Below are 21853 nucleotides of genomic sequence, written 5' to 3'. Positions count from 1 at the left end.
CAGAAGTTTAACTTTTTTTTAGTTCTTTTAGTGGCTTTCCTCCACTCAAATCACACACTTCCGGGTAGGAGCAAACATACTCTCAGCTTGCGTCCAAACACGATGACCTTTCCTCGGGCTTGCTCTTTGCGGAAACGCCACTCCACCAGGTTCTGCCCGCTCTCGCCCGGCAAGCTCATGTTGCGTCGGGCCACTGTCGGGTTGGCGGCTCCAGCCAGAATGTGAGGCTCAGTCTGGTAGTGCGTGTCCATTCCATTGGCGTACGTGACCCGCAGTGAGTTGTCAAAGCCCACCTGGTAGCTGCTTTTGCACTGGTCTGGAGAGCAACAATAAATAGTTAGAGGACAAGATAAAAGAAAGAGGGCCTCCGTTTCTTCTTCAAGAACACTCAGACAACCATCCCAACTGCCTTGACTGGTCGTGAGTGAAGAACCAAGACTCCATCGACAGATTTGCTACAGCATATCATCATCATTAGGGTCACAGTTGAGCCTGTCTGGGTTAAATTGGGCTTCAAGGGGACTATATAACGCATACCATCTGTGTGATCTTGGGGGAGCTCAAGTTTGGACTGGCTACCAGTTGATGGCTTTATATTTTGTGTGAAATATCAAAAGATTAAGCGAAAGTGATTATATAACGGAGACAGGGCGAGATCAATTTCAGATTTGAATGACGTTGATGCTTTTTCATTCCAATATTGGTCAAAAAGGATCAGGCTTGTCTGCACTGTAAATCATTTACAATATGCCAGAATCATGAAGAAGAACTAGAGGGGGAGTGATACAAAGAGTTTTGAAATAGAGCATAGTTTGGAGAGTGAATTGAAACCACTCGCGATGGTGGAATCAAAACAATTAACCCTTGAGGATTCATTATGGGGAAGAAAATCTGACAAGGGAAATTGAGTTGCTGAGCAGGCTGCGTCGTCCGTGCAAGAGGAAGCAGCAGCCATCAAAAAAGCCTCCGGTTCTGCGAACATTGTGAGCCTCACGGGGCCCGCAGTCCACACACAGGCCGGCCAGGTGAAAACAAAATGCGGTGTAAGACATATTGTGCCTTTGCATTCAGGAAATTGCTCCATTTTGTACCCCCCCTGCACAAGTACACAAAGAGATCACTTACTTCTGCAAACATACACATGCACACACTCACTGAACTAATTGTTTCACTTCTATTCATAGTTCATTTAATCAGTTCAGGGGTGTTGGAGTCCGTCACTTCCAACTTGTACATTCAAGAAATATTCCACCAAAGACACACCAAGAGCCTGTCACCTCGCATCGAGAATAAAATGACCAGATCTCAGTGAGAATGCAGTCAGAACTTCAAACATGAGTGATGCAAGACGAACGTGTGCACCATTTGGCCGTTATCCAACCAGACGTGTTTTACATGAGGCTGATGCGTGGAGTGACAGCCCAACCCATTGAACGAGTCATCGTTTATGCTGACATCTGTCTGTGATGACACACAACTGCAACTGTCTCCGACAACCCTTCACACATAGTGACAAATAGGCTAAGGTGTCGGTGTCAATGCAAAGTACAACTTGTACTGTACTGGGCTCCAACTCTGAGTGCAGATTGCACCACGACTATGGCTGCCAAGATTGGTCGACTGATATCATGGCTCACGGTGAGCAAACCTGCCTTTCATGGCTGAAAAGAACATCTAGTGAAGAGTCTTCTGAGAAGTACATCCTGGACTCTTCCCTAACCAAGACTTCACACCTTCATTTTTGAATGCTTAATATGTTGACATTTATGGCGAAATGAACTTTATCTAAACTGACTTTTGGAATGAGGCGAACTTCACCCGGCAGAGCCGAGACAGCCATTTGTGATACTTTGTAACCGAATAACTCACCCTGGGACAGGGTGTAGTAGGCGTGGATGCTGGAGGTGTTGGTGGTGATGCTGATCTCCTCGTCGCTGAGGGAGCTCTCAATGTCCACCGTAAGAGCGCTGTAGATGTCTGTGTAAAGGTTGTTCACCATACCGGTGGGGAATGTCACGTTCATAAGGTGACCCTCGCTGTCGTAGCTGGTTTGGAAGACAAAACATAGCAGATGTTTTATTATCCAGTCTCTATACATCTCTGTTCAGATCCAAGTGTTTTGAGTTTTGAAAGGCGCTTAGAAATTAAATGTACTATTATTATTATTATTATTATAAGTCTAAGGCAAATGCAGATGAGACACCGTCAAGGTATTCGAGGAAACCACTGTAAAAAATATCGATACTAAAAATCAGTAAACATACTATCATATAAAAAAATCTGCTTTTAGCTTGACAGTTAATAGAAACTCTGATTTGAACCCTAACTTCAAACTTAAACTTGATAACCTAGAAAACCTTTTGTGTTTGAGAGTGCAAGAGTTTTGTGTCAACCAAAAGTTCTTATCGACGAAAAGGCTTCTTCAGCCGTCATCTGTACTTCTTTGGAGGTGTCGGACGTTTCACTTCTTATCCAAGAAACTTCGTCAGCAAACTAAAGTCTTACTGGTAGTTTAGGCCATATATATATATTCGATTCTGTTCATAACCTTTATGGACAGACTTTCTAGGCGCAGCCGAAGCGTTGAAGGTTTCCGTTTTGGTGGCCTCAGTATAGCATCTCTGCTTTTTGCAGATGATGTTGTACTGTTGGGGCCTTCAAGTGGAGCTCTCCAACTCTCGCTTGAGCGTTTCGCAGCCGAATGTGAAGCGGCTGGGATGAGAATCAGCACCTCCAAATATGAAACAATGGTTCTCAGTCGGAAAAGGGTGGAGTGCCCTCTCCGGGTCGGGGAGGAGATTTTGCCTCAAGTGGAGGAGTTTAAGTATCTGGGTGTCTTGTTCACGAGTGAGGGTGAAAGGGATCGAGAGGTCGACAGGCGGATCGGTGCGGCGTCTGCCGTGATGCGGACTTTGTACCGATCTGTCGTGGTGAAGAAGGAGCTGAGCCAAAAAGCAAAGCTCTCAATCTACCGGTCGATCTACGTCCCAACCCTCATCTATGGTCACGAGCTATGGGTTGTGTCCGAAAGAACGAGATCCCGGATGCAAGCGGCCGAAATGAGCTTTCTCCGTCGGGTGTCCGGGCTCTCCCTTAGAGATAAGGTGAGAAGCTCGGTCATCCGGGAGGGGCTCAAAGTCGAGCCACTTCTCCTCCACATCGAGAGGAGCCAGATGAGGTGGCTCGGGCATCTGCTTAGGATGCCCCCGGGATGTCTCCCTCGTGAGGTGTTCCGGGCATGCCCCACTGGCAGGAGACCCAGAACAGCTGGCATGGGAACGCCTCGGGATCCGCCAGGACGAGCTAGAAGAAGTGGCTGGGGAGAGGGAAGTCTGGGCTTCCCTACTGAAGCTGCTGCCCCCGCGACCCGATCCCGGATAAGCGGCAGAAGATGGATGGATGGATGGATATATATATATATATATATATATATCCCTACTGCCCAGACATGGCGGTGCCGGACTCTGCTATGAAGGATTTAGTTGTTTTATGAAATCGCCTCTTTTACTCCCCTTTCGAACCATCTATGTTCTTTCGCTAAAATTTCAACCTCATTGTCGTCAAATGAGTGGTTGCAAGCTTTTAGGTGCAAATGTACCGCCGATTGAGGCCCACTAGTATTATCCCTGCGATGTTGATAAAGTCTTTTTTTGAGAATTTGTTTAGTCTCCCCAATGTACTGCTCTTTACAATTTTCATTCTTACAATGTATTGAATAAACTATATTACTTTGTTTTTCATTTGGCAGCCTATGTTTTGGATTCACTAATTTTTGCCTTAAAGTGTTTATCGGTTTGAAATAAGTAGGGATTTTGTGTTGCCAAAGGACTCTGTAGTTTTTCAGAAACTCCTACAATGTAAGGTACTGCTACTCCTCTCCTTTTTGTATCTTGAGCATGTTTGGTTTCATTCCCTATTCTTTCTTTCTGACATTTGTTAAATGACCACTGAGGGTACCCACAGTTTGTGAGTGCTCTCCTGATATGTTTTGACTCCTTTTCTCTACCTTCAACGCTTGTTGGTATTAGGTTAGCCCTATGCTGAAGGGTTCTGATAACTCCTAGTTTGTGTTTTAAAGGGTGGTTAGAATCAAAAAGTAAGTATTGGTCAGTGTGCGTAGCCTTACTAAAGACTTCTGTTTTTAGCGCTCTGTCCTTTTTTATAATTACTTTACAATCCAAAAAGGCTAGTTGGTTCTCTTTAATGTCCTCACGAGTAAATTTAATGTTGATGACTACCGAGTTGAGGTGATCTGTGACGGATTGAATTTCTTGTTTTTTAATTATGACAAAAGTATAGTCCACATATCTAAACCAGTGTCTAGGTTTTGTTCCCTGGAATGATGTGAGGGCCTGTTTCTCCATCTCTTCAATGCACAGATTAGCCACTATGGGTGAAACTGGTGAGCCCATAGCACAACAATGAATTTGTTTGTAAAATGTCTCCCTAAATTGAAAATACGTAGTATTAAGGCAGATTTCCAACAAATGGCAGACGTGGTCCGGTTTAAGTTTGGTTCTTATTACCGCCTTTTCTGTCTCTGAAAGATCTCTGTCTGACAAATTTTTGATCCAATTCTCCCTTGAAATCTGCTCATACCTAATTTTTCCCGTGTTTACAAGTAGCTGTGATTGTCATCGATGGACCACTCCTGTACGACTGAGAACTTACACAGACAAATGTTCTTATGTTTTTTATTTGTATTTTTTTATGTATTTATTTTTTGGTGGTGCTGATTCAATGAGCGCTAAAGTTTATTTTTTGCAATGCTAAACTTGAGTGGTTCTGTGCAGTCTTGAGAGGCTGGTACATCACAAGGTCACGGACTCAGCTGCAACTTAATTTTCCAACTGAAAGCGAAAAAAAAACTGCCACACCATTGGCAATGCATCCCTGTCTTTGGACATTCTGACCATGGGTGGAAACAGAACTTGGAAACCCTAAGCTGTCTTGAAAGCACTAACCAATACCGATGATCCTGCTTTGAAGCCCAAGCCCTGAGTCGATACACTATTTATATATACACTGGCTTCAAAACTGAAATTGACTTAACTTAAACAGTAACCCAAATATAACTGCATCAATTTTTCTAATGATGATACTAGTGCAGCGTGATCTACTGAAGACAAATTCCTTGTATGTTCTACATACTTTGCAATAAAGATGATTCTGATTTTGATTCTGATTCTTATTGACGACACATCTAATCCAAAACCCAACCTAAAACACTTATTTGACACACGACGATTCAAAGTGAACATTTCCTCTAGACAGCTCCCATGCTTACTCGTAGAAGGTGGTCCATCCAATCTCTGAAGTCTTGGTGGCCAACAGACCATTGTTGCCATGATAGGTGAGCAGTACCAACTCCTGCCCCTGTGCCGTGAGAGTTCTGAGCCCACTATTGGTGCCCATCGTAAGCCAGATCACCTGGTTATCCGGGGCCACAATGCGCACCGGAGTACGGCTGGAGTCTCGGCGTATCCTCAAGGTGTTCCCGTTACTATCCGTCACCGCCGTGATGTCATTCTCAGTGCTGTAGCTGAAGGTGTACTTGAAGTCTCCCGTGAGCAAGCTGGCCGTGTGCTGGTGTGTGCCATTACCGTCGAACACGTACAGCTCCTGGGCGTCTGGCGAGGCCACCTCGTAGCCATGGAACACCGGCGCAGGCCCGTTGCAAGACACTGCCCGAATACGGATATTACCCAGATCGGCCACGTAGAGTGTCCCGTCCGGCGCGGCCACCAAGGAGGACGGCGCATTGAGTCTGGCGTCTTTGGCATAACCGTCACCGGCCTGGTAGCAGTCGCAGTTGGCGTCGTTCTTGCAGTCGCATTCGGAGGGCACCCCGGCCAAGTGCGTGATCTCACCATCCAAGGAGACCTTGCGGATACGGCTAAGTTTCCTCTCGTCTGTCTCGGCGATGTAGATGGCGCCGTTATAGGAGATGGCAATGGACGCGGCCGACTCCAAAGGGGTGAGGTGTGCCCGCGGACCACCGGACGAAATGCCGCGCTCGGGTATGGAGAGCGGGCAGTGGACGGGGCGTCCCGCCGCAATGCTGACAAGGCCATTGTCGGTGATGCGCAGCACAATGTTGTTGTCCAGTACATAGAGCGAGTTGTCCATCGGGCTCACTGCCAGGTCTGTTGGCCACTCCAGAATAACCTGAAGAGCACACGAAAATAAAAACGGTCTTAAATATAAGTAATTGAAAAAATATATGAAAGTGGTCATTAATCTTTTTAGTACTTTTAATGTGATTTTTAAGTATATTTATATTACGTTCATTGTATATATTTCATTATTATTTAATTTTTGTGTGCATCCGGGAGGAAAAATCACTACCGCATGTTTTATATTTCAAGGGTGAATAGACACAAAGTAGATTTAAAAAAAAATCAAATGGCAGTCAAACAAAAATAATGGCAACTCTGTATTTGTTAGCACCACTATTTCACAAATATTAAACAGACAATCATAATATTCAGCATATTACAAAACAAGACCAACTATCACAATCAACACGTCAAAATGATTGGCCTGGCCTTCAAAACGTGTCATTAAAGCTGTCAGAACTGATGGAATGTGTTTGATGATTAATGAAAACAATAATAACACATAACTGATAGTCAAGCCAATTATTTTCCTCTTGGATGCATGACAAGCTTACGTTATGGCATTATTGGCTCATTGCAAATGCCTTTTCATTAATTGGCAGCGCAAGATCAGCTCCACTGTTGTCTCACACTGTTTTTAGAGTGCCCACGCGAGTGTGAAGATTGTCTTCTCCTCATTCGTCATTTAAGTGTCAGAAAACAACCTCTTGCTCCAATTTCTATTCATGTGCCTCTGTTGACATTTCTTCTCTCAGCGTTGTTTGGCTTTGAGACTTTGGGCTGCTTTGTTTGCGAAATTTGGCATAGAAAAAATCATCCATATTTAGTGTGCATGGCTGATGTCAATTTGCCAAATCATGTGTCTGACAAAAATAAATAACATATAAACAAATGGCAATCAAAGGGCTCCACTGGGCCTCACGTGTGAACACCTCAATTGGCTAGGATGGTAGTTGACTGTATCTGTCAAAACAATCATGAAGCAAAATGTGCATTTTTTTTCACAGTAAGCATCTATTTACAATTCAATACAATGCATATTGATTTAGATAGCACTTTAACAACAGCTGAAGCTGTAACAAAGCGTAGTAATGCCCACCAAGTCCTGCAAACCAGACAGTATTTTTATTTTTTGTAGACATTGGAGACGTACTGTTTGCAAAATAATTCATCCAAACAAACACTCCGATGCAGCCAGAATGTAAGGACAAACATCAAGCAGTCCTGCACGAAGCTCTTAAGCCGTTGTTTTTTTCCCACTTCAGCATCCATTTTTTTCTGTCTGTATGAGACATACTGTTTGCAAAATAGTTCATCCTAACAAACGCTCCGATGCAACCAGACTGGAAGGACAAACTCCAACACCAAAATCCCTTTTCTTTTTCCTCAGCAGCAATTTTTCTCAGAAATTGATCATTTCATTTTATATATTAACTAAATTACCACAACTACCACCGATATGGAATAAGGATACAGTATAACCATACACCATTCCTACATAACAGTGTCTTCTTCTTCTTTCTGTGTAAAAAGTGTAAAAATGAAATAGATTGACACTGCTGTTTTTCCTCCTCAAATATTGCATATAAAATAAATAATGGAAATAAATAACGGATAAATGAAACCAATAGTGGTAAAATATTACTAAATATAATTCATCATCATTTGCACACAGCAAAGATCAAGAAATTGAGGAAAATACAAACTGCAAGTTTCAGGCCCCACGGCTTTGGAATTATTTTTGCAGGTAAAGCCGAAAACAGGGCTGATGTATGCATTACGTAATTTCAATGCACTAAAATCTGAAAAACTGAAAAGCGTAAAAAAACTATATATATATTCGCAGAACGTATTGTAATGATATGACCAAGTGTACTGAGCTCTCGGAGCCTATTCAGAATCATCTTATTGAAAAAGATCCCCCCCCCCTCTTCCATTTTTCAAGTACTGGGGCTGCTTCTTTACAATGGATGGTCCATGTAGACTGAGCTCTAATTCGACTGCATTTCACATCCAAACAAAACCTGTCTGAGTAATTAGTCTTCCCGGCGGACCATTTTCTGGGTCTGAGATCTTCAGGGCCACAGCAAACACTTACTTTCCACCGGCCATTTTTTTTTTTAATTTCCATCGAGAAAATGATGGTGCTTCTTGAGGAGTCTACAGTAAGAAGAAAGCTTTTTTTCCCAGACTCTTCCGCTCCTCGCTGATAATTGAGTTCTCTTGTACTCTCACTAATAATATGGTTGCACATGGAAATGGACTTTTACGGTATTATTCATTAATCTATAATTCAGGATAATTTAAAATCTCTCCCAAAGTAAAATTGTTGCAATATGTTGGCAACAGCAATAAAAAATAATTACATTATATATTATATATTTGATATTTTATTCCAGGATACAAGCGACTGAAATGGGTTTTTCCTCTTTCAAGATCAGATGAGAAACTCGGTCATCTGGGCGGGGCTTGACGTCGAGACGCTTTTCCTCCACGGCACAATATTCGTCACCTGATTGACGTCCATGCTGTTGTCACAGGTCAGTGGGCGCGCCGATGTCAAGTCGTTGGATCCCAGGAAGGTGGAAATGATGCCGTTTTGGTCCACCTTGCGGATGGTGGTGCCGTCCACGAAATAAATCAGACCATTCTTGTCAACAGCGATGCCTGCAAGTCAGGTCAAGTGCATTGAGATAACAGGGTTGAAAGGCCACGGATCGGCTCGCACGAGTCAGTGGAGACGACGCAGTGGATTACATGTGTTGAGCTGGCCTCCCCATTATTCAGGTCACTGGAAAAAAGCACCACCATCAATAATTCACTGGATGCTTTTCTGCCTTTAAATAATTTCTCGGGCAGAAGTGGCTAAAGTTGTAGTCATCGCGTTGCGTACATACTGTATATGTGCGTGTGTCAGCCCGGCTCGAAAGCACTCCCGTCGAGAAGGAGATTCTGAGTGCATTTGGTAGATTTTGTCTTGGGCGAAAGCTGTAAAATGGACCAAAGTCTGCTTCAGGTGTTATTTATAGATCCTGGAAATATGCATATTTTTGTCTTTGGGTTAGAACAAGCTACACCATTTCATCTAAGTATGCAATTCATTCTGGACATTTCATCCACAAAATTTGCTCAGGTTTTCAGAGGAGGGCTTGACTTGTTTCCAACCAGTGCAGATTGTGCAAAGGCTTGGATACGAGCAGAGATAAGCATGGTAACTTAACTTGTTACTTCTCAGTAAAATTGGGACGTAAAATGAGATATGTTTGGTTTCGATGTTATCATGTGAAGGAGAGTAATCGTAGTAGGAGGAGGTCAATTGAAATTCAGTAGGTGATCTCTGGAATAATTTTGATCATACATCTTGGAACCTCGTGTGGTTGGCCATTGCTATGAGGGCTATAGAATGGATGCCCTCGGCTTAGGATTTCATATTAGATATACATGAAGTGATTTTTTTTTACTTGTATGGCAAGTGACAACTTATCATATCTGCTGTGATGTATCGATAGTGTTTCTTGACACGGCACCTCTGAGAGGGGTCACAGCACGAATTAAGTCTTCAAAAAATCTTCTGTAAGGCAAATATGTTCAGATGAATTAGTCCTTGGATTGTTTTGTCGCTGTGTTTGACCATGCGAGAGTCTTAGACTTAGATTGTCATTTCTGAGCAGAGTTTAACAAAATGTCTTTGAGAAAGATGGAGGGAGGGTGGAAAGCGCACACAGGGAAAAAAAAAGGTAACTGCTGTTACTTCTGCAGTCTTGACTTCCACCCACTCAATCATTATAGACTTTCTAGACTGGCCTGGAAGGCTCACATCGAGCACAGTTAGCATTGGGAACCAGCGGCGGCATCGAAAAAAACAAATCTTTGATTTTTGGTTTTTCATCTTGGGAAATTGAGCGAAAATTGAACAATCACAATGCAAATGGCAGAAATAAAACATCTCAGATTGTACTAAATGGACAAGGTTTGTTTCATAACAACATAAAAAAACATCTTAAAAACCGAAAAGAGAAACGAACCAGCATATCGTTTGCATAGTGATACGCTATCGTTAATTTCTGTGCTTAGGTGTAGACTAGAGTGTCCAGTAGACAATTGCTTGTTTCCTAAACTCCGCTGACAATGTAATAAAACATTGAGACACACCGCATTTTATGGTTTACATATGCCATTTTAATTTATATTAATTGAAAATAGAGAAAATGAAGGACTCTCAACACTTTGAAAAGTGACTACATTAAAAAAAATATGAACATGGATTAGAATGTTTTTAATGAATAATAATAATAATAATAATAATAATAATAAATAATAATAATAATAATAATAATAATAATTTCATTTCTTTTCCGTACATTATCCTCACTAGGGTAGGCTATCTTCGAGCAATAGGCAGGAGACACCATTATTATTATTATTATTATTATTATTATTATTATTATTATTATTATTATTATTATTATTATTGTTAATATTATTATTAGTAGTAGTAATAGTTGTATTATGTAAAAAAAAAGAGTCTTGCAAATTTGTGATTAGGGCCGCTGAGTGTTATAACTTTGACACCTTTACTATTTGTGAAGGATTAAAATCAATTAGGAGAGCAATTTCAAACTTTGTTTTTCCACCAAAAAAGAATATATTTCAGTGTTCCAATTTTGAAAATACATTTCTATTTGCTAAGTTTAGAATAGTGCTTATGCTAACATAAAGCAAGACAGTGTAGAAAGTGCTGAGCCCGAGTGATTTGACATTGTAGTCAGGTGCTTTTTTTTGCCCAAAAGGTAATACCCCAAAGGCTATGTGTTGTTTTGATGACAAAATTGCAAGATGCCAAGGCCCCTATTGTAACTACTACAAGAATCATCATATAGCTAATGTATTTTTCACACTATCAGGCCCACGTAAAAACATTCAATCTTCTCTAAAGCAAACATTGTTATTCATCATCCAATGCACCTTATGTCTGGATCTACAGTAATTTTTGGATCTCATCTCATCTCATTTTCCGTACCGCTTATTCCTCATTAGGGTCGCGGGGGTTGCTGGAGCCTATCTCAGCTGTCTTCGGGCACGAGGCGGGGGACACCCTTAATTGGTTGCCAGCCAATCGCAGGGCACACAAAGACATACAACAGTCACTCTCACACTCACACCTAGGGACAATTTGGAGTTGTCAATCTGCCTGCCATGCATGTTTTTGGAGTGTGGGAGGAAACCGGAGGACCCGGAGAAAATCCACGCGGGTCCGGGGAGAACAACTCCACAGAGGGAGTTCAGACCGGGACGCGAACCGGCGACCTCTGCACTGTGAAGCCGGTGTGCTAACCACTCGGCTACCGGGCCGCCCCAAAATATCTAAATATTCTGTAAAGCGCTTTTTTTTACAGCTGCAGTGGTTGTTAAAACTCTATGTACATTTTTTTGTGGGTGATCTGTGATATGTTACTCGATGAATATGAATCGTAACGTCCAAATGTATAGAATTGAAGTAGCAGTTTGACTCAGTGACCTTAACAGTTTTAAAAGGCGCTTATAAATGAAATGTATTATGATGATGATGATGATGATGATGATGATGATTATTATTATTATAAATAAAGTTGCATTGTATTGTAGTCCCTTTTGCGTAGCAACATCTGGTGGATTAATACCACAACCGCAGTAACTATTGTAGCTTTTATTCGCCTGATAATGTGTGGGCGCCTTATATTTACATATGAAAACAGTTTTATAAAAGGTCATTAATTGAAGGAGCACCTTATATTCCAAAGTGCCCTGTAGTGTGGAAACTACCATAATCAACATACACAGAGAACGCAAATGCCATTTGTGATGTAAAAAAACAAAACAAAACAAAAAAAAAACACTGCATTACGATACCTTTGGGTCCAGTAAGAGAGGCATCTGGAGCTTTGCCACCGTCCCCGCAATGGTTGTCATCGAAGGGCAAACAGTGTTCTCCGGTCCCAGCCACCACTTCAGCGTTTGCTTGCAGGTCCTTTGTTCCGGAGAGGCTTTTTGGCTGGTAGATCCGCCGTGAGTTGGTGTCTGATACATACAACTGGCCTGTGACCGGGTCGGTGGTCAGATAGTAGCGGTGTGCTGGGTTGTTGCTGAATTCACGAGAAGGACAGAAGCATTTTTACCCGCCATGACAAACTTAACACCACTTATTTTTTAAATCCCTCTATCACTGAAAATTAGGCAGTGAATGGCATGCTCTAATTGTAAATATGGGAATCAATGGAGTGGCAAAGGAACAGGAAAAAGGGAAAACGTTATTTTTGTGCAGATTATGATAGTCAGTATGGTGCTATTAGGGGTGATGAGCATGCACTATAAGATAACATACGTACCTGTGTCTAAAGTCTTTATTTCTATTAAAAAATGAAAGGACACAAGGAATAGAGACAAAACATCAGGAGGTTTTCTATGAAAAATAAGTGAAACACAGGGAGTTCAAATTGACTACATTGAAGAAAGTTGTGTTCCTATCCAACGGTCTTTTAATGTTACCGACTTGAATTTTTTTCACAATTCAAAAAGTTTCTGAACAAAATTTGGTTTCTCACCTTGTTTAGTCCATGCTTATGTCTGCCGCCTGTCGAGGCAGCAAATAAACAGGACTTACTTCTTCTATTCACAAATTGAGGAATTGTCCAATCAATGCCAATTTTCCACTTGACCACATTCATGATTTGTCAAATTTAAGATTATAATAGTTCTGTCACTGCTGCATAAAGACTGGAGAGTTGTATTTCTTAGGGAGCGTTTGATAGCAAAAGTCACAGCAAAGTCACTTGTTCTGTGTTTAATCTGAACTACTGCTATAATTGCTCTAACTTCAGCAACACAACACCTCATTCATTCCTGCCAAGCTGTTGTAAAACTGCTCCGTCGAGATTGAATCCAATTGGGAAACTGTTATAAAACACTGGGAAAGCACCCCATTTACCATTTATCTCCACATTATATCCTCACAGGTACTTTGTGAAATGCTCTTCAGGCAACTCCATTGGGCCTTTTTTTGACGGTAACCATATGATTTTTACATATAGCTATTTTACATGGCCCGGCCTTATTTTACATGGACGAGCATGATGGCTCACGATGAATGTAGTCATCATCCTGCCAAATTGAGAGCTGCCAACTGTCCCTGACGCGAGCTCAGCCAAGTTGGCGCGAGGTCTGCTTGCTCCCAATTATGCGCCTGAGAAAGGATGCCCTTCCTAATTACAAGGACGGAGAGACAACATATTTTTGTGGGTGGGCTTTTCTTTGACCCTCGGCACAAACATACACTAGAGGTAAACAGAATATATTATGTTGGAAGCAGTTTGTCAAGATAGTAGTGTTTGTTTTCTATTTTATTTCTTTTTACATGTGTGAGACAAGTTTTTTTTTTTTTCAATTTAGTTGTGCTGTTATTGATCTGTCTGTCCATGAGTCGGTCTGTTTGTTTTTAGTTTGTGTCCCGACTCATTCCCTGCACTGCTAACTTATTTGCAGGGCTGTCTATTTGCCTGAGGGCTTCTTACCTGAGCTCCATGATGCTGGTGACGTTGCCCGAAGGATAGATGCGTCGGATGTAGTTGAAGTCTCCAACAAACAGACTGCCGTCAATACCCCACGCCAAGGCCACGGGTGCTAACAGCTTGTTGCCTAGCGCTTGGCCATTGCAGCTCGGGCATGAGATGCTCCGGCGGCGGCCATTGCCCATGAAGGTGGAAATGACGGGCGGCTGCAGGGAGATGAACTGGTTCTCGCCACTACCTTTGTACAGAATGCCTGTAAAAAGATGAGAAATTGAGGTAAGCCATTCTTTATGATTTATGATCAAAGATAAGAATAACTGTTTCTCAACACCAGTTTGTGAGAGTTGTGGGCTTGTTCAGTGAGGGTGCTTTCTTCCATTTTAGAAGTACAGTGAGACCTCAGTTTACGAACACCTTATCTTCCGAACTTTTCGTCTTACGAACGTCAAATTGATGAAAATTAAACCTTGAAATACGCACTATTTTCATGATACACACCCACCACGGCTGGTGGAGTAATCTTCGGCGGAAGAATACCAAAGCGCACGACCTTCGGAGCTGGCGGGGTGATCTTCGGCGGAAGCACACGACCGAACAGCGCTCCAGCCGGGCCACCTTTCCACAACCCCTCTCATTGAATGCACACGTCGATCGCCTCCTTGGAGCTTTTTGCTGATAATTTTACTATTATGGGACCGAAAAAAAAACCCACCACAGGCTCGTGTTCAGCCCAAGAAGACACAAAATAAAATCACACGAGAAGGAGATAATTGAAAAACACGAACGAGGTGTGCGTTTGTGTGATTTAGTGGCCGATTACGGCTATGCTAAGTCAACCATTGCTACCATTCTCCGGAACGGAGAAGCCATCAAAGGTGCGTCTGTTGCAAAAGGTGTTTCCGTGCTCTCAAAGCGATGGTCTCGGGCAATCGACGAAGTTGAAAAACTTCTGTTAATTTGGATGAACGAAAAGCAGCTATCCGGTGACGGCGCGAGTAAAGCTATTGTATGAGAGAAAGCATGGCTAATTCACGCCGATATCGCCATGCGCCAACCTGGAAGTTCGGCGCTTATTGAGGATTTTAAAGCCAGCAACGGATGGTTCGAGAACATCTGAGGGCGAGGAGGAGGAGATGGCTGCAGCATCAAGTGAGGTCATCAAGGCAATGTTGGCAAAGTGGAATGATGTGCAGGCTTTTACCGAACAGTTCCATCCAGAAAAGACTGTGGCTATGACAATCATCAACATGATGAACGATAATGTGATGCCTCAGCTTCGTAAGACCTTACCATTCAGAAAGCAACAGGTGTCAATTAAGAGGTTTTTAATTAGCAAAAATGACGAGGAGTCTCCAAAGAAGCAAAGAAGGGAAGCCACACCAGAGGTTAAGTTACCAGCAGTCCTTATGGAAGGTGACTCTCCTTCCATAAGCCATCAACGACCATCAAAAATGTAAATAAAACTTTACAGCACAGTTTATTTCTTTAATTACAGTCCTCATGTAATGTGCCTCTCTTTCCAAACAGCAATTCCCAATGACCTCCGACCTCCAACACCATTCCATCAAGCCATCAATGACCACCATAAAGGTAAATAAAACAACTTTATTTTATAGCACAGTTTATTTCTTTAATTACAGTCCTTATGGAATGTGACTCTTTTTCCAAACAGCAATTCCCTTTGACCTCGGACCTCCAACGCCATTCCATCAAGCCATCAATGACCATCACAAATGTAAATAAAGTGACTTCAGTATAGTGTATTCGTATTAGCAGTGTATTCCTTTCATTACAATACAATAGCACATTTATTATACATAGAATAAGGTATGTTGTGTGTAGTTTTAAGGCTTATTTAGTTGAAAAGTATATTTTATGGAAACCCGGGAATGGACTATTCCCATTTTAATGGTTTGCTATGGGAATTTTATTTGTGATACACACTTTTTGGCTTACACACTCTGTCTGGGAACCAATTAAGTTCGTAAGCTGAAGTCTCACTGTATACATTTTTAGATGTTATTTAACTCGCCTTGTTACATTGTTACATTGTAAGTGTCCCTAATTAAGTGTCCGGCAAGCATACATTCCACATCTGTAGTTGTCAGCTCACGTCTCGGAGACTGCAATAAATAAATAAATAAATAAATAAATAAATAAATAAATAAATAAATAAATAACATTGCAAACATGTGAGATGGACTGTTCCTTGACTTTGTTCACAAACTTTGATGCTGTCATGATGGAAGCAATGGTGGTGGTGAGGGGGATCGCCGCACTCAATCTGTCAAGCCATACAAAACAGGAAAATTGTGAAGTGAGTCAAAGCAGTTGGCGAGACAAACGCGCTTGCTCGGAGCGCCCCTCCTGCCAGCGATAGGCCGCTTTTATCCCAGCATCCGTCTGCAAACGAGGCATCAGGCTTGTGCATTGTCGCGCCTATGATCAACCGGTATACGCCGTATGTGTGATATGCTAATGAATCCCCCCTAGCTCCCCTCAACGCTACACGTCAGAATTTAACGTTAAAGAGAATGTCGCAGCATGTGTGTGTGACGGCGTACTTGAAACTACTTGAGACTGAATGTAAAGAACATCATGAAGCATATGGCAGCTGTTTTTCTGTTTCTGTTTCCATGCTGTAATCCTTCCACCTAATCACTTGGATTTTCTCTGCGTGTCATTATCATAGCAGAGGCACACTTGTGAAATGGGAAATGCTGGCAACACAGAATTCATGTTTGACATGTAGACTAATCAATGAGTGAAGTCTGACGGAACATCTCCTTTTGCATAAAGGCTTTCCTGCGACAAAGTGAAAATCTAAAATGGAATCCAATTTTGTGGTGCTGTCAATCATGATTCACATGTATTTTCTAGACTGATCAATAACAGAGTGGAAACTATGACAGAATAGTCCAATCAGTGGTACTGTATACTGTACTGTATATTGATTGGCATACAGCCTCACCAATGATAAAGTGACAAGTATGGAAATGAGATGAAAACCACTGATTTCCCTTGTTGTGACTGAAACAGATTGCCGGTCTTCAGTCTTTGGTCTACCTTTACGTCAGTCGACACATTACAAAGACAGTATGGTGCAGTTTTGCCTCAAAATAACATTTAATTCACTCTGGGACTATGTGTGAATGCAGAATGCAGAAGTTAGTTTATTTCTCAAACCATCTCGTTGAAATCTATACAAAAGCCATGAATTATACTTTTCCGAAATTTTAACTTTTACAATGAAAATAGCATTTTATGTTATACTTGTAAAAAATATATAAGCCAGAAATAACATGCTTAAATAAAAAGCATCCCATTGTATTTATTGCAATTCATCAACAATTCATTAAAACACAAAGACTAACAATAATGCATCCACTACATTATGCCTGTCAGTATTGTTATGTTGTCTGTCTACATATGCTGATTCACCAGTTGTGTATCCTTTTCTTAAAGCACGTTAAACTCAAGACCTGTAGGCCAAATGTGGTTCAACAGGTCGTTTAATGATGCCCGTGAGAGCTTAAAAGTATTGATATAAGCTTTTAATAATTTAGTCTAAAGCATGCATTAAATATAAACTAGACTTCCCACAATGCATAGCAACTACATTGCCTGCCAAATGACAGCAACTCGGCATTATATTCCGGTCCAGCATGCGGTGTTTTTTTACAACACATGGAAATGAAAAATACAAATATTGTTGCCACAATACCCAGGGAGACTTCAATTGGTGCTGATGGAAGGAAAATTCTGCGCATATTTGAGCTTCAAGAAGAAAAATAAGGATGTCTTCAGCGCTACAATGTGACAGTTGTCATAGAGTACAGTCTACGTCGACATTTTGGCCCCTGGCACATAGCTAAATATGACTTTAAAGGACAAACGACGTCTCCGGACAAGTTGTGTCCGTAATTTTTAAAATGGCTTCAAATGACTTCTACTGAGCATATTTTAACAAGATTCCTCCACATGTAGCTATAGTTTACGTTTTAAGACTCGCGCTGAATATTCAGGAAGTCTTGTTTTTGAGTTGGTACGAGTTGGTACGAGTCCGTACGTGACGTCACTAAAGGAACGCCCCCTGAGCGAAAAAAAGACACATTGTAGCAGTCCTTCCATCACTTCAATGTATTTTGCTGTATCGTTTGGTCTGAAAACCTTGTGTTGCACCCAAAAGCCTCCAGCAGCTCCATATAAGGAATTTATCAGCCGGTGGAAACGGAGGTGGCCACAGGAGGTCACCATTTTGTGCCTCTTTTCTGATGATCCATTGTTGCACCAATGTTGCCTCAAAATGGCATGGAATAAATTCTTTAATCAATTGCAAACATGTATGGATTGGATTGGATTGGATTGGATATGCCTTTATTAGTCTCACAGTGGAGAAATTTACATTTCACATGTATGTATGTATTTTCATGTATGCTTTCCTCTTCAGAACTATTTGAATCATATTTATAACTGGAGGTGTAACAAGAAAGCATATTCTCTGAAGCCATTGAATATATGCATATTGCATATTGCAATATTTGTATATTGAAGCATTTTTGGCCACGACAATTATCAAGGAGAAGACTGTTCTGAGCGGTTGCGCCTTTTCGGCAGCATGAAAATGCCAGTACTCTTTTTGAATGGAGGAATTTCCGCTGCCATTCGACTGTCATCGCTGGACACCAAAGGGGCCATTGTGCTTTTTTTGACAGCCCCGCTTTGTTCAGCGGAAAGGTCGATGCTGTTGGTCAGTCTGCAGTTGGATCGATGCATGGCTTGAGGACCCCGCGATAAGAAGAAAGGAGGGTCAGCGCAGAGCGCCGATGCGTATGTGGAACTGTCGCGGCTTGGAATTGAAGCGGATTTACGTGGGACAAGAGATGTGAGACAATGGCTTTTCGTCAATGGATGCTACACCTTCGTGTTTGCTTTCAACATTTAACTTGTAGTAGACGTGCAAATTCCACCATGACGTCCCTGATCCACTGCTGAAATTGATGCTTTGATCCTCTCCTCTTTCATCTAGAACTGCTTCGTGTCATGACAAAGAGGGTACAGCAAGTCCTGAAGAATGAATGACTGTGTCTTTGTGTTGTCATATTATGTATTTGTTATTTTTGTTTTTTGTTTTGTTTTTCCCAAGATGGCGGCGCGTGAACGCGCAGCGGCTCCCCTCTCCCGGCAAATTGGCGTTTTCATGTTTATTATGTTTGTTAGTCATTATAAGTGGCTTGCATGCTGGGTCAGAGAGGACAGTAATTTCATCTGTGCTGTATGTCATGCATATTAGCATATTTGACAATAAAGCTGACTTTGACTTTGATTATTTTGATTCTCAAACAATGCAAGACGTCTTGGTGTGACGTCACAAACTGGGGGCGGGACTTTCTGCCCAATTTGCCAATGCCCAATTCGCAGCTCAATTTTTTGCAGATTTCGGACACATTAAGTATTTTTTATTGGTGTTTTGCATTTGAATAAAAATATCATATATTATGGGTATTTTAGATGCTATAAAACGTTTTTCTGATGTCACTTAAGAAACAAAAAAGTGACGTCGGTTGTCCTTTAAGAAAAACACAATCAAACAATGGAGCAGTAAAAACATTTTTAAGAGGTTGCATGAATCAGTTTATGGTGAAGGTCTGCAAATGCGAGCAGGATCTCGATATTGCAAGGCAGACGTGCTAATTAGTCATTCACCATGCCACCTTAGATGCATATACGTAGTAAGTAATATTTCTAACTTGAATAAGTAATATATTCTTATTTATTTGAACATGAGCATTAGCTAAATTTATTTTTTTGTGTTTATAGTTTCATCTGACCTTTTGAAAAGACCATTCATGATGTCGGTCATCAGTGAAAATGAGTTTGACACACCAGTAGCACCACGATCATAAATGCTACTTATTTGCGGCGAGCCCATGCAAAGTGTTACTGATGGTAAGATTCAACCGGGTAGCGCATTAAACAGCTTGAAGCCTCTTTTTAAAAGACTTGTTCTCTCCCTTCCAAATTGCAATCATTGCCACCAGACAGCGTTTCTATATGACATTTTTGTTCATGAGTCAGAGCAAGAAAAAAATGGCTGAACTATGGCTGGTGAAAAAAACTCAACTTGGGTTATTTGTTGCTCAAGGAAACTACAATAAAGCAATTTTTGTCTCATGATTCCACAAAAGAGAACTATGAGTCACAGTGTAGTTATACAGGTTGAAATCCTTGGTAAAGAAGTCAGCTAGCAGACAGCTCAAAGTTCAGCTGTGGATTGGTTTAGTCTGCTGCCACTTGTTTGTTTGTTTGCGGCAGAATATGTGCATCTATCATATGCCTTTGCCCTCAGTCATATTAATATTTATCCACAGTGTCGCCTGAGTTTTTTCTCAATCCCTCACTGAATTATTCAGATCTGCTTTTCTATTTTTTGACATTTGAGATTTATGGCGCACGTGGGGGTTTCCCTTTTTCTTTATGGGAGGGGGAGGCGGTGTGGGGTCATGGTTCGATATCCCTCCCATCTTAACCGGCACAAAGATGAATCCAAATATTAGTTATTGCCTCCATGGCCGCCTCCGTATCGATCCCTTAACGTTGTAAACTTTGACTAATGTCTTCACCCCCTGACAAGCTCTGCAGATACATTTTCTATTCCTCCCCACTGTGATTCATTCTTCATTTCTTTGCTCTTTCAAACATCTGCACATTTTGCCCCCCTACTCCCATCCTCCTGTTCTCCCTACACTTCCTCATAATCATCTCTGTCATACTTGATAGGGCAAATTGCCGATGTCTCTCTGTCTGTGAGTTATGTCTTCCGCTTCATTTTTCGTGTACATGTTCACCTCGCCAATCCACAGTCTGTCCCCAGCGAGGAAAACTAAAGATTGTGTCAATAGTGTTGTCTCTAAGCAAAACTAGCCATGGTGATGCCTATTAAATTCGACATATACACTCATAAGACTGCGATGTAACCAAAAAAATAAGCCCTGTTGCGTGTAATGATTGACATGTGATAAAACTGACCAATGGTAGAGCTTTGTGGAATGATGTCAACCGACCAAAGACTGAGCGAATACTGTGACAGAGCCAATCTGGACTGACCAATGATTTGTATAAATTGGAGGCAAACAGTGACTCAGTTAGTGTTAACTGAGTATGAAGTTTGCTGTTTTAGTTCGAAACAGCCTCTACTTCATTACTTGCTACATAATCAGTATCTCGTCTCTATGCAGTTTAATCTCAACATCTGATGTTCGTGGATTTGATTCGGGTGGCCTGTTCGGAGGACAATTAAACCCCATGCCCCTACTCCCCTCATTCCCCAGCCCTCCAGCGCCAACCCTCGGGTGGTGTCACCAAGGAGACATTGCCAAGGGTGCTATAGTTAGTCCGTCAGGTACGTCTGCGAACCCCCCACCACTTTTCTATGATTAATCATCTGGGAGGCTGTGATGTCGGAATGAAAGCTTTTTTTGCATGTTCCACGTGATTCAAATTAGCCCAGAATCAAAGGAGTAATGACTCCATTGCAATCAAAGAGATCTTTGAGCAAATGTTCCGTAGGGGTTCTGCGCCCGAATCCTGATTAACATCAATTTATTTTAAGATGTGAATTATCACAAATTGTGAAATTTAACCTGTTTAATCTGGTGTAAAAAGTGTACAAAATAATCTGTGATGCTGTGTCAGACTAACATGTAGAATGAATGGTGAGTCCTACTTTGACTTGATTGATTGACATGCAGACCATCCAATAACACTTAGAACTGTATTCTGCATCTTCTTCAACTTTGTGCAACACGACACGATTTAGAGTGATATTTTCCTAGAACGGCACACATGCACTCTGCATTAAAAAAAGAAACGAGAAAAAAAAGGCATTTTATGCTTTCCAACAGACTGAGGGCACTACTGTATTTTTACAGGAAAGAAGGTAATCTAGCTCTTAGAACAGTTAATAGCAGGTGGAAGTTGTGGCGTAGGTGATATCATGAATGATTTGGGTTGATTTAATCAAAGTGCAGGCAGGCACATTCTGCACCCTGCTGACATGTGCCGTGGGTGTCACAGTATATCATTGATATAACCATGACAACAGCATGCATTTGGCGTTTCTGAATTCTTGTAGAATTCCCATAAATAAACCATTCACATTCTTCTTCTTCTTTTTAATCATTATTATTC

At 41.5% G+C, this 21853-nt stretch overlaps 1 protein-coding gene across 1 annotated transcript in view; it reads right to left on the bottom strand.

Moving 5' to 3' along the window:
- The window catches only part of LOC148901534 (teneurin-3), a 230857-nt gene that overhangs the window by 17226 nt on the left and 191778 nt on the right, over positions 1-21853 (bottom strand). Inside the window, exons 24-30 of the mRNA XM_088988989.1 lie at positions 13667-13916; positions 12485-12505; positions 12009-12241; positions 8632-8786; positions 5288-6168; positions 1870-2045; positions 81-316 (exon numbers count right to left, since the gene is read on the bottom strand). Coding sequence (XP_088845115.1) covers positions 81-316; positions 1870-2045; positions 5288-6168; positions 8632-8786; positions 12009-12241; positions 12485-12505; positions 13667-13916 — 1952 coding nt within the window. The remainder of the gene's footprint in view (positions 1-80; positions 317-1869; positions 2046-5287; positions 6169-8631; positions 8787-12008; positions 12242-12484; positions 12506-13666; positions 13917-21853) is intronic.

The sequence above is a fragment of the Hippocampus bargibanti genome, linkage group LG02, assembly GCF_051943395.1.
Source record: "Hippocampus bargibanti isolate YZ-2025 linkage group LG02, ASM5194339v1, whole genome shotgun sequence".
NCBI classification, from domain to species: Eukaryota; Metazoa; Chordata; class Actinopteri; order Syngnathiformes; family Syngnathidae; genus Hippocampus; species Hippocampus bargibanti.
This window is presented reverse-complemented; position numbering and strand designations above follow the sequence as displayed.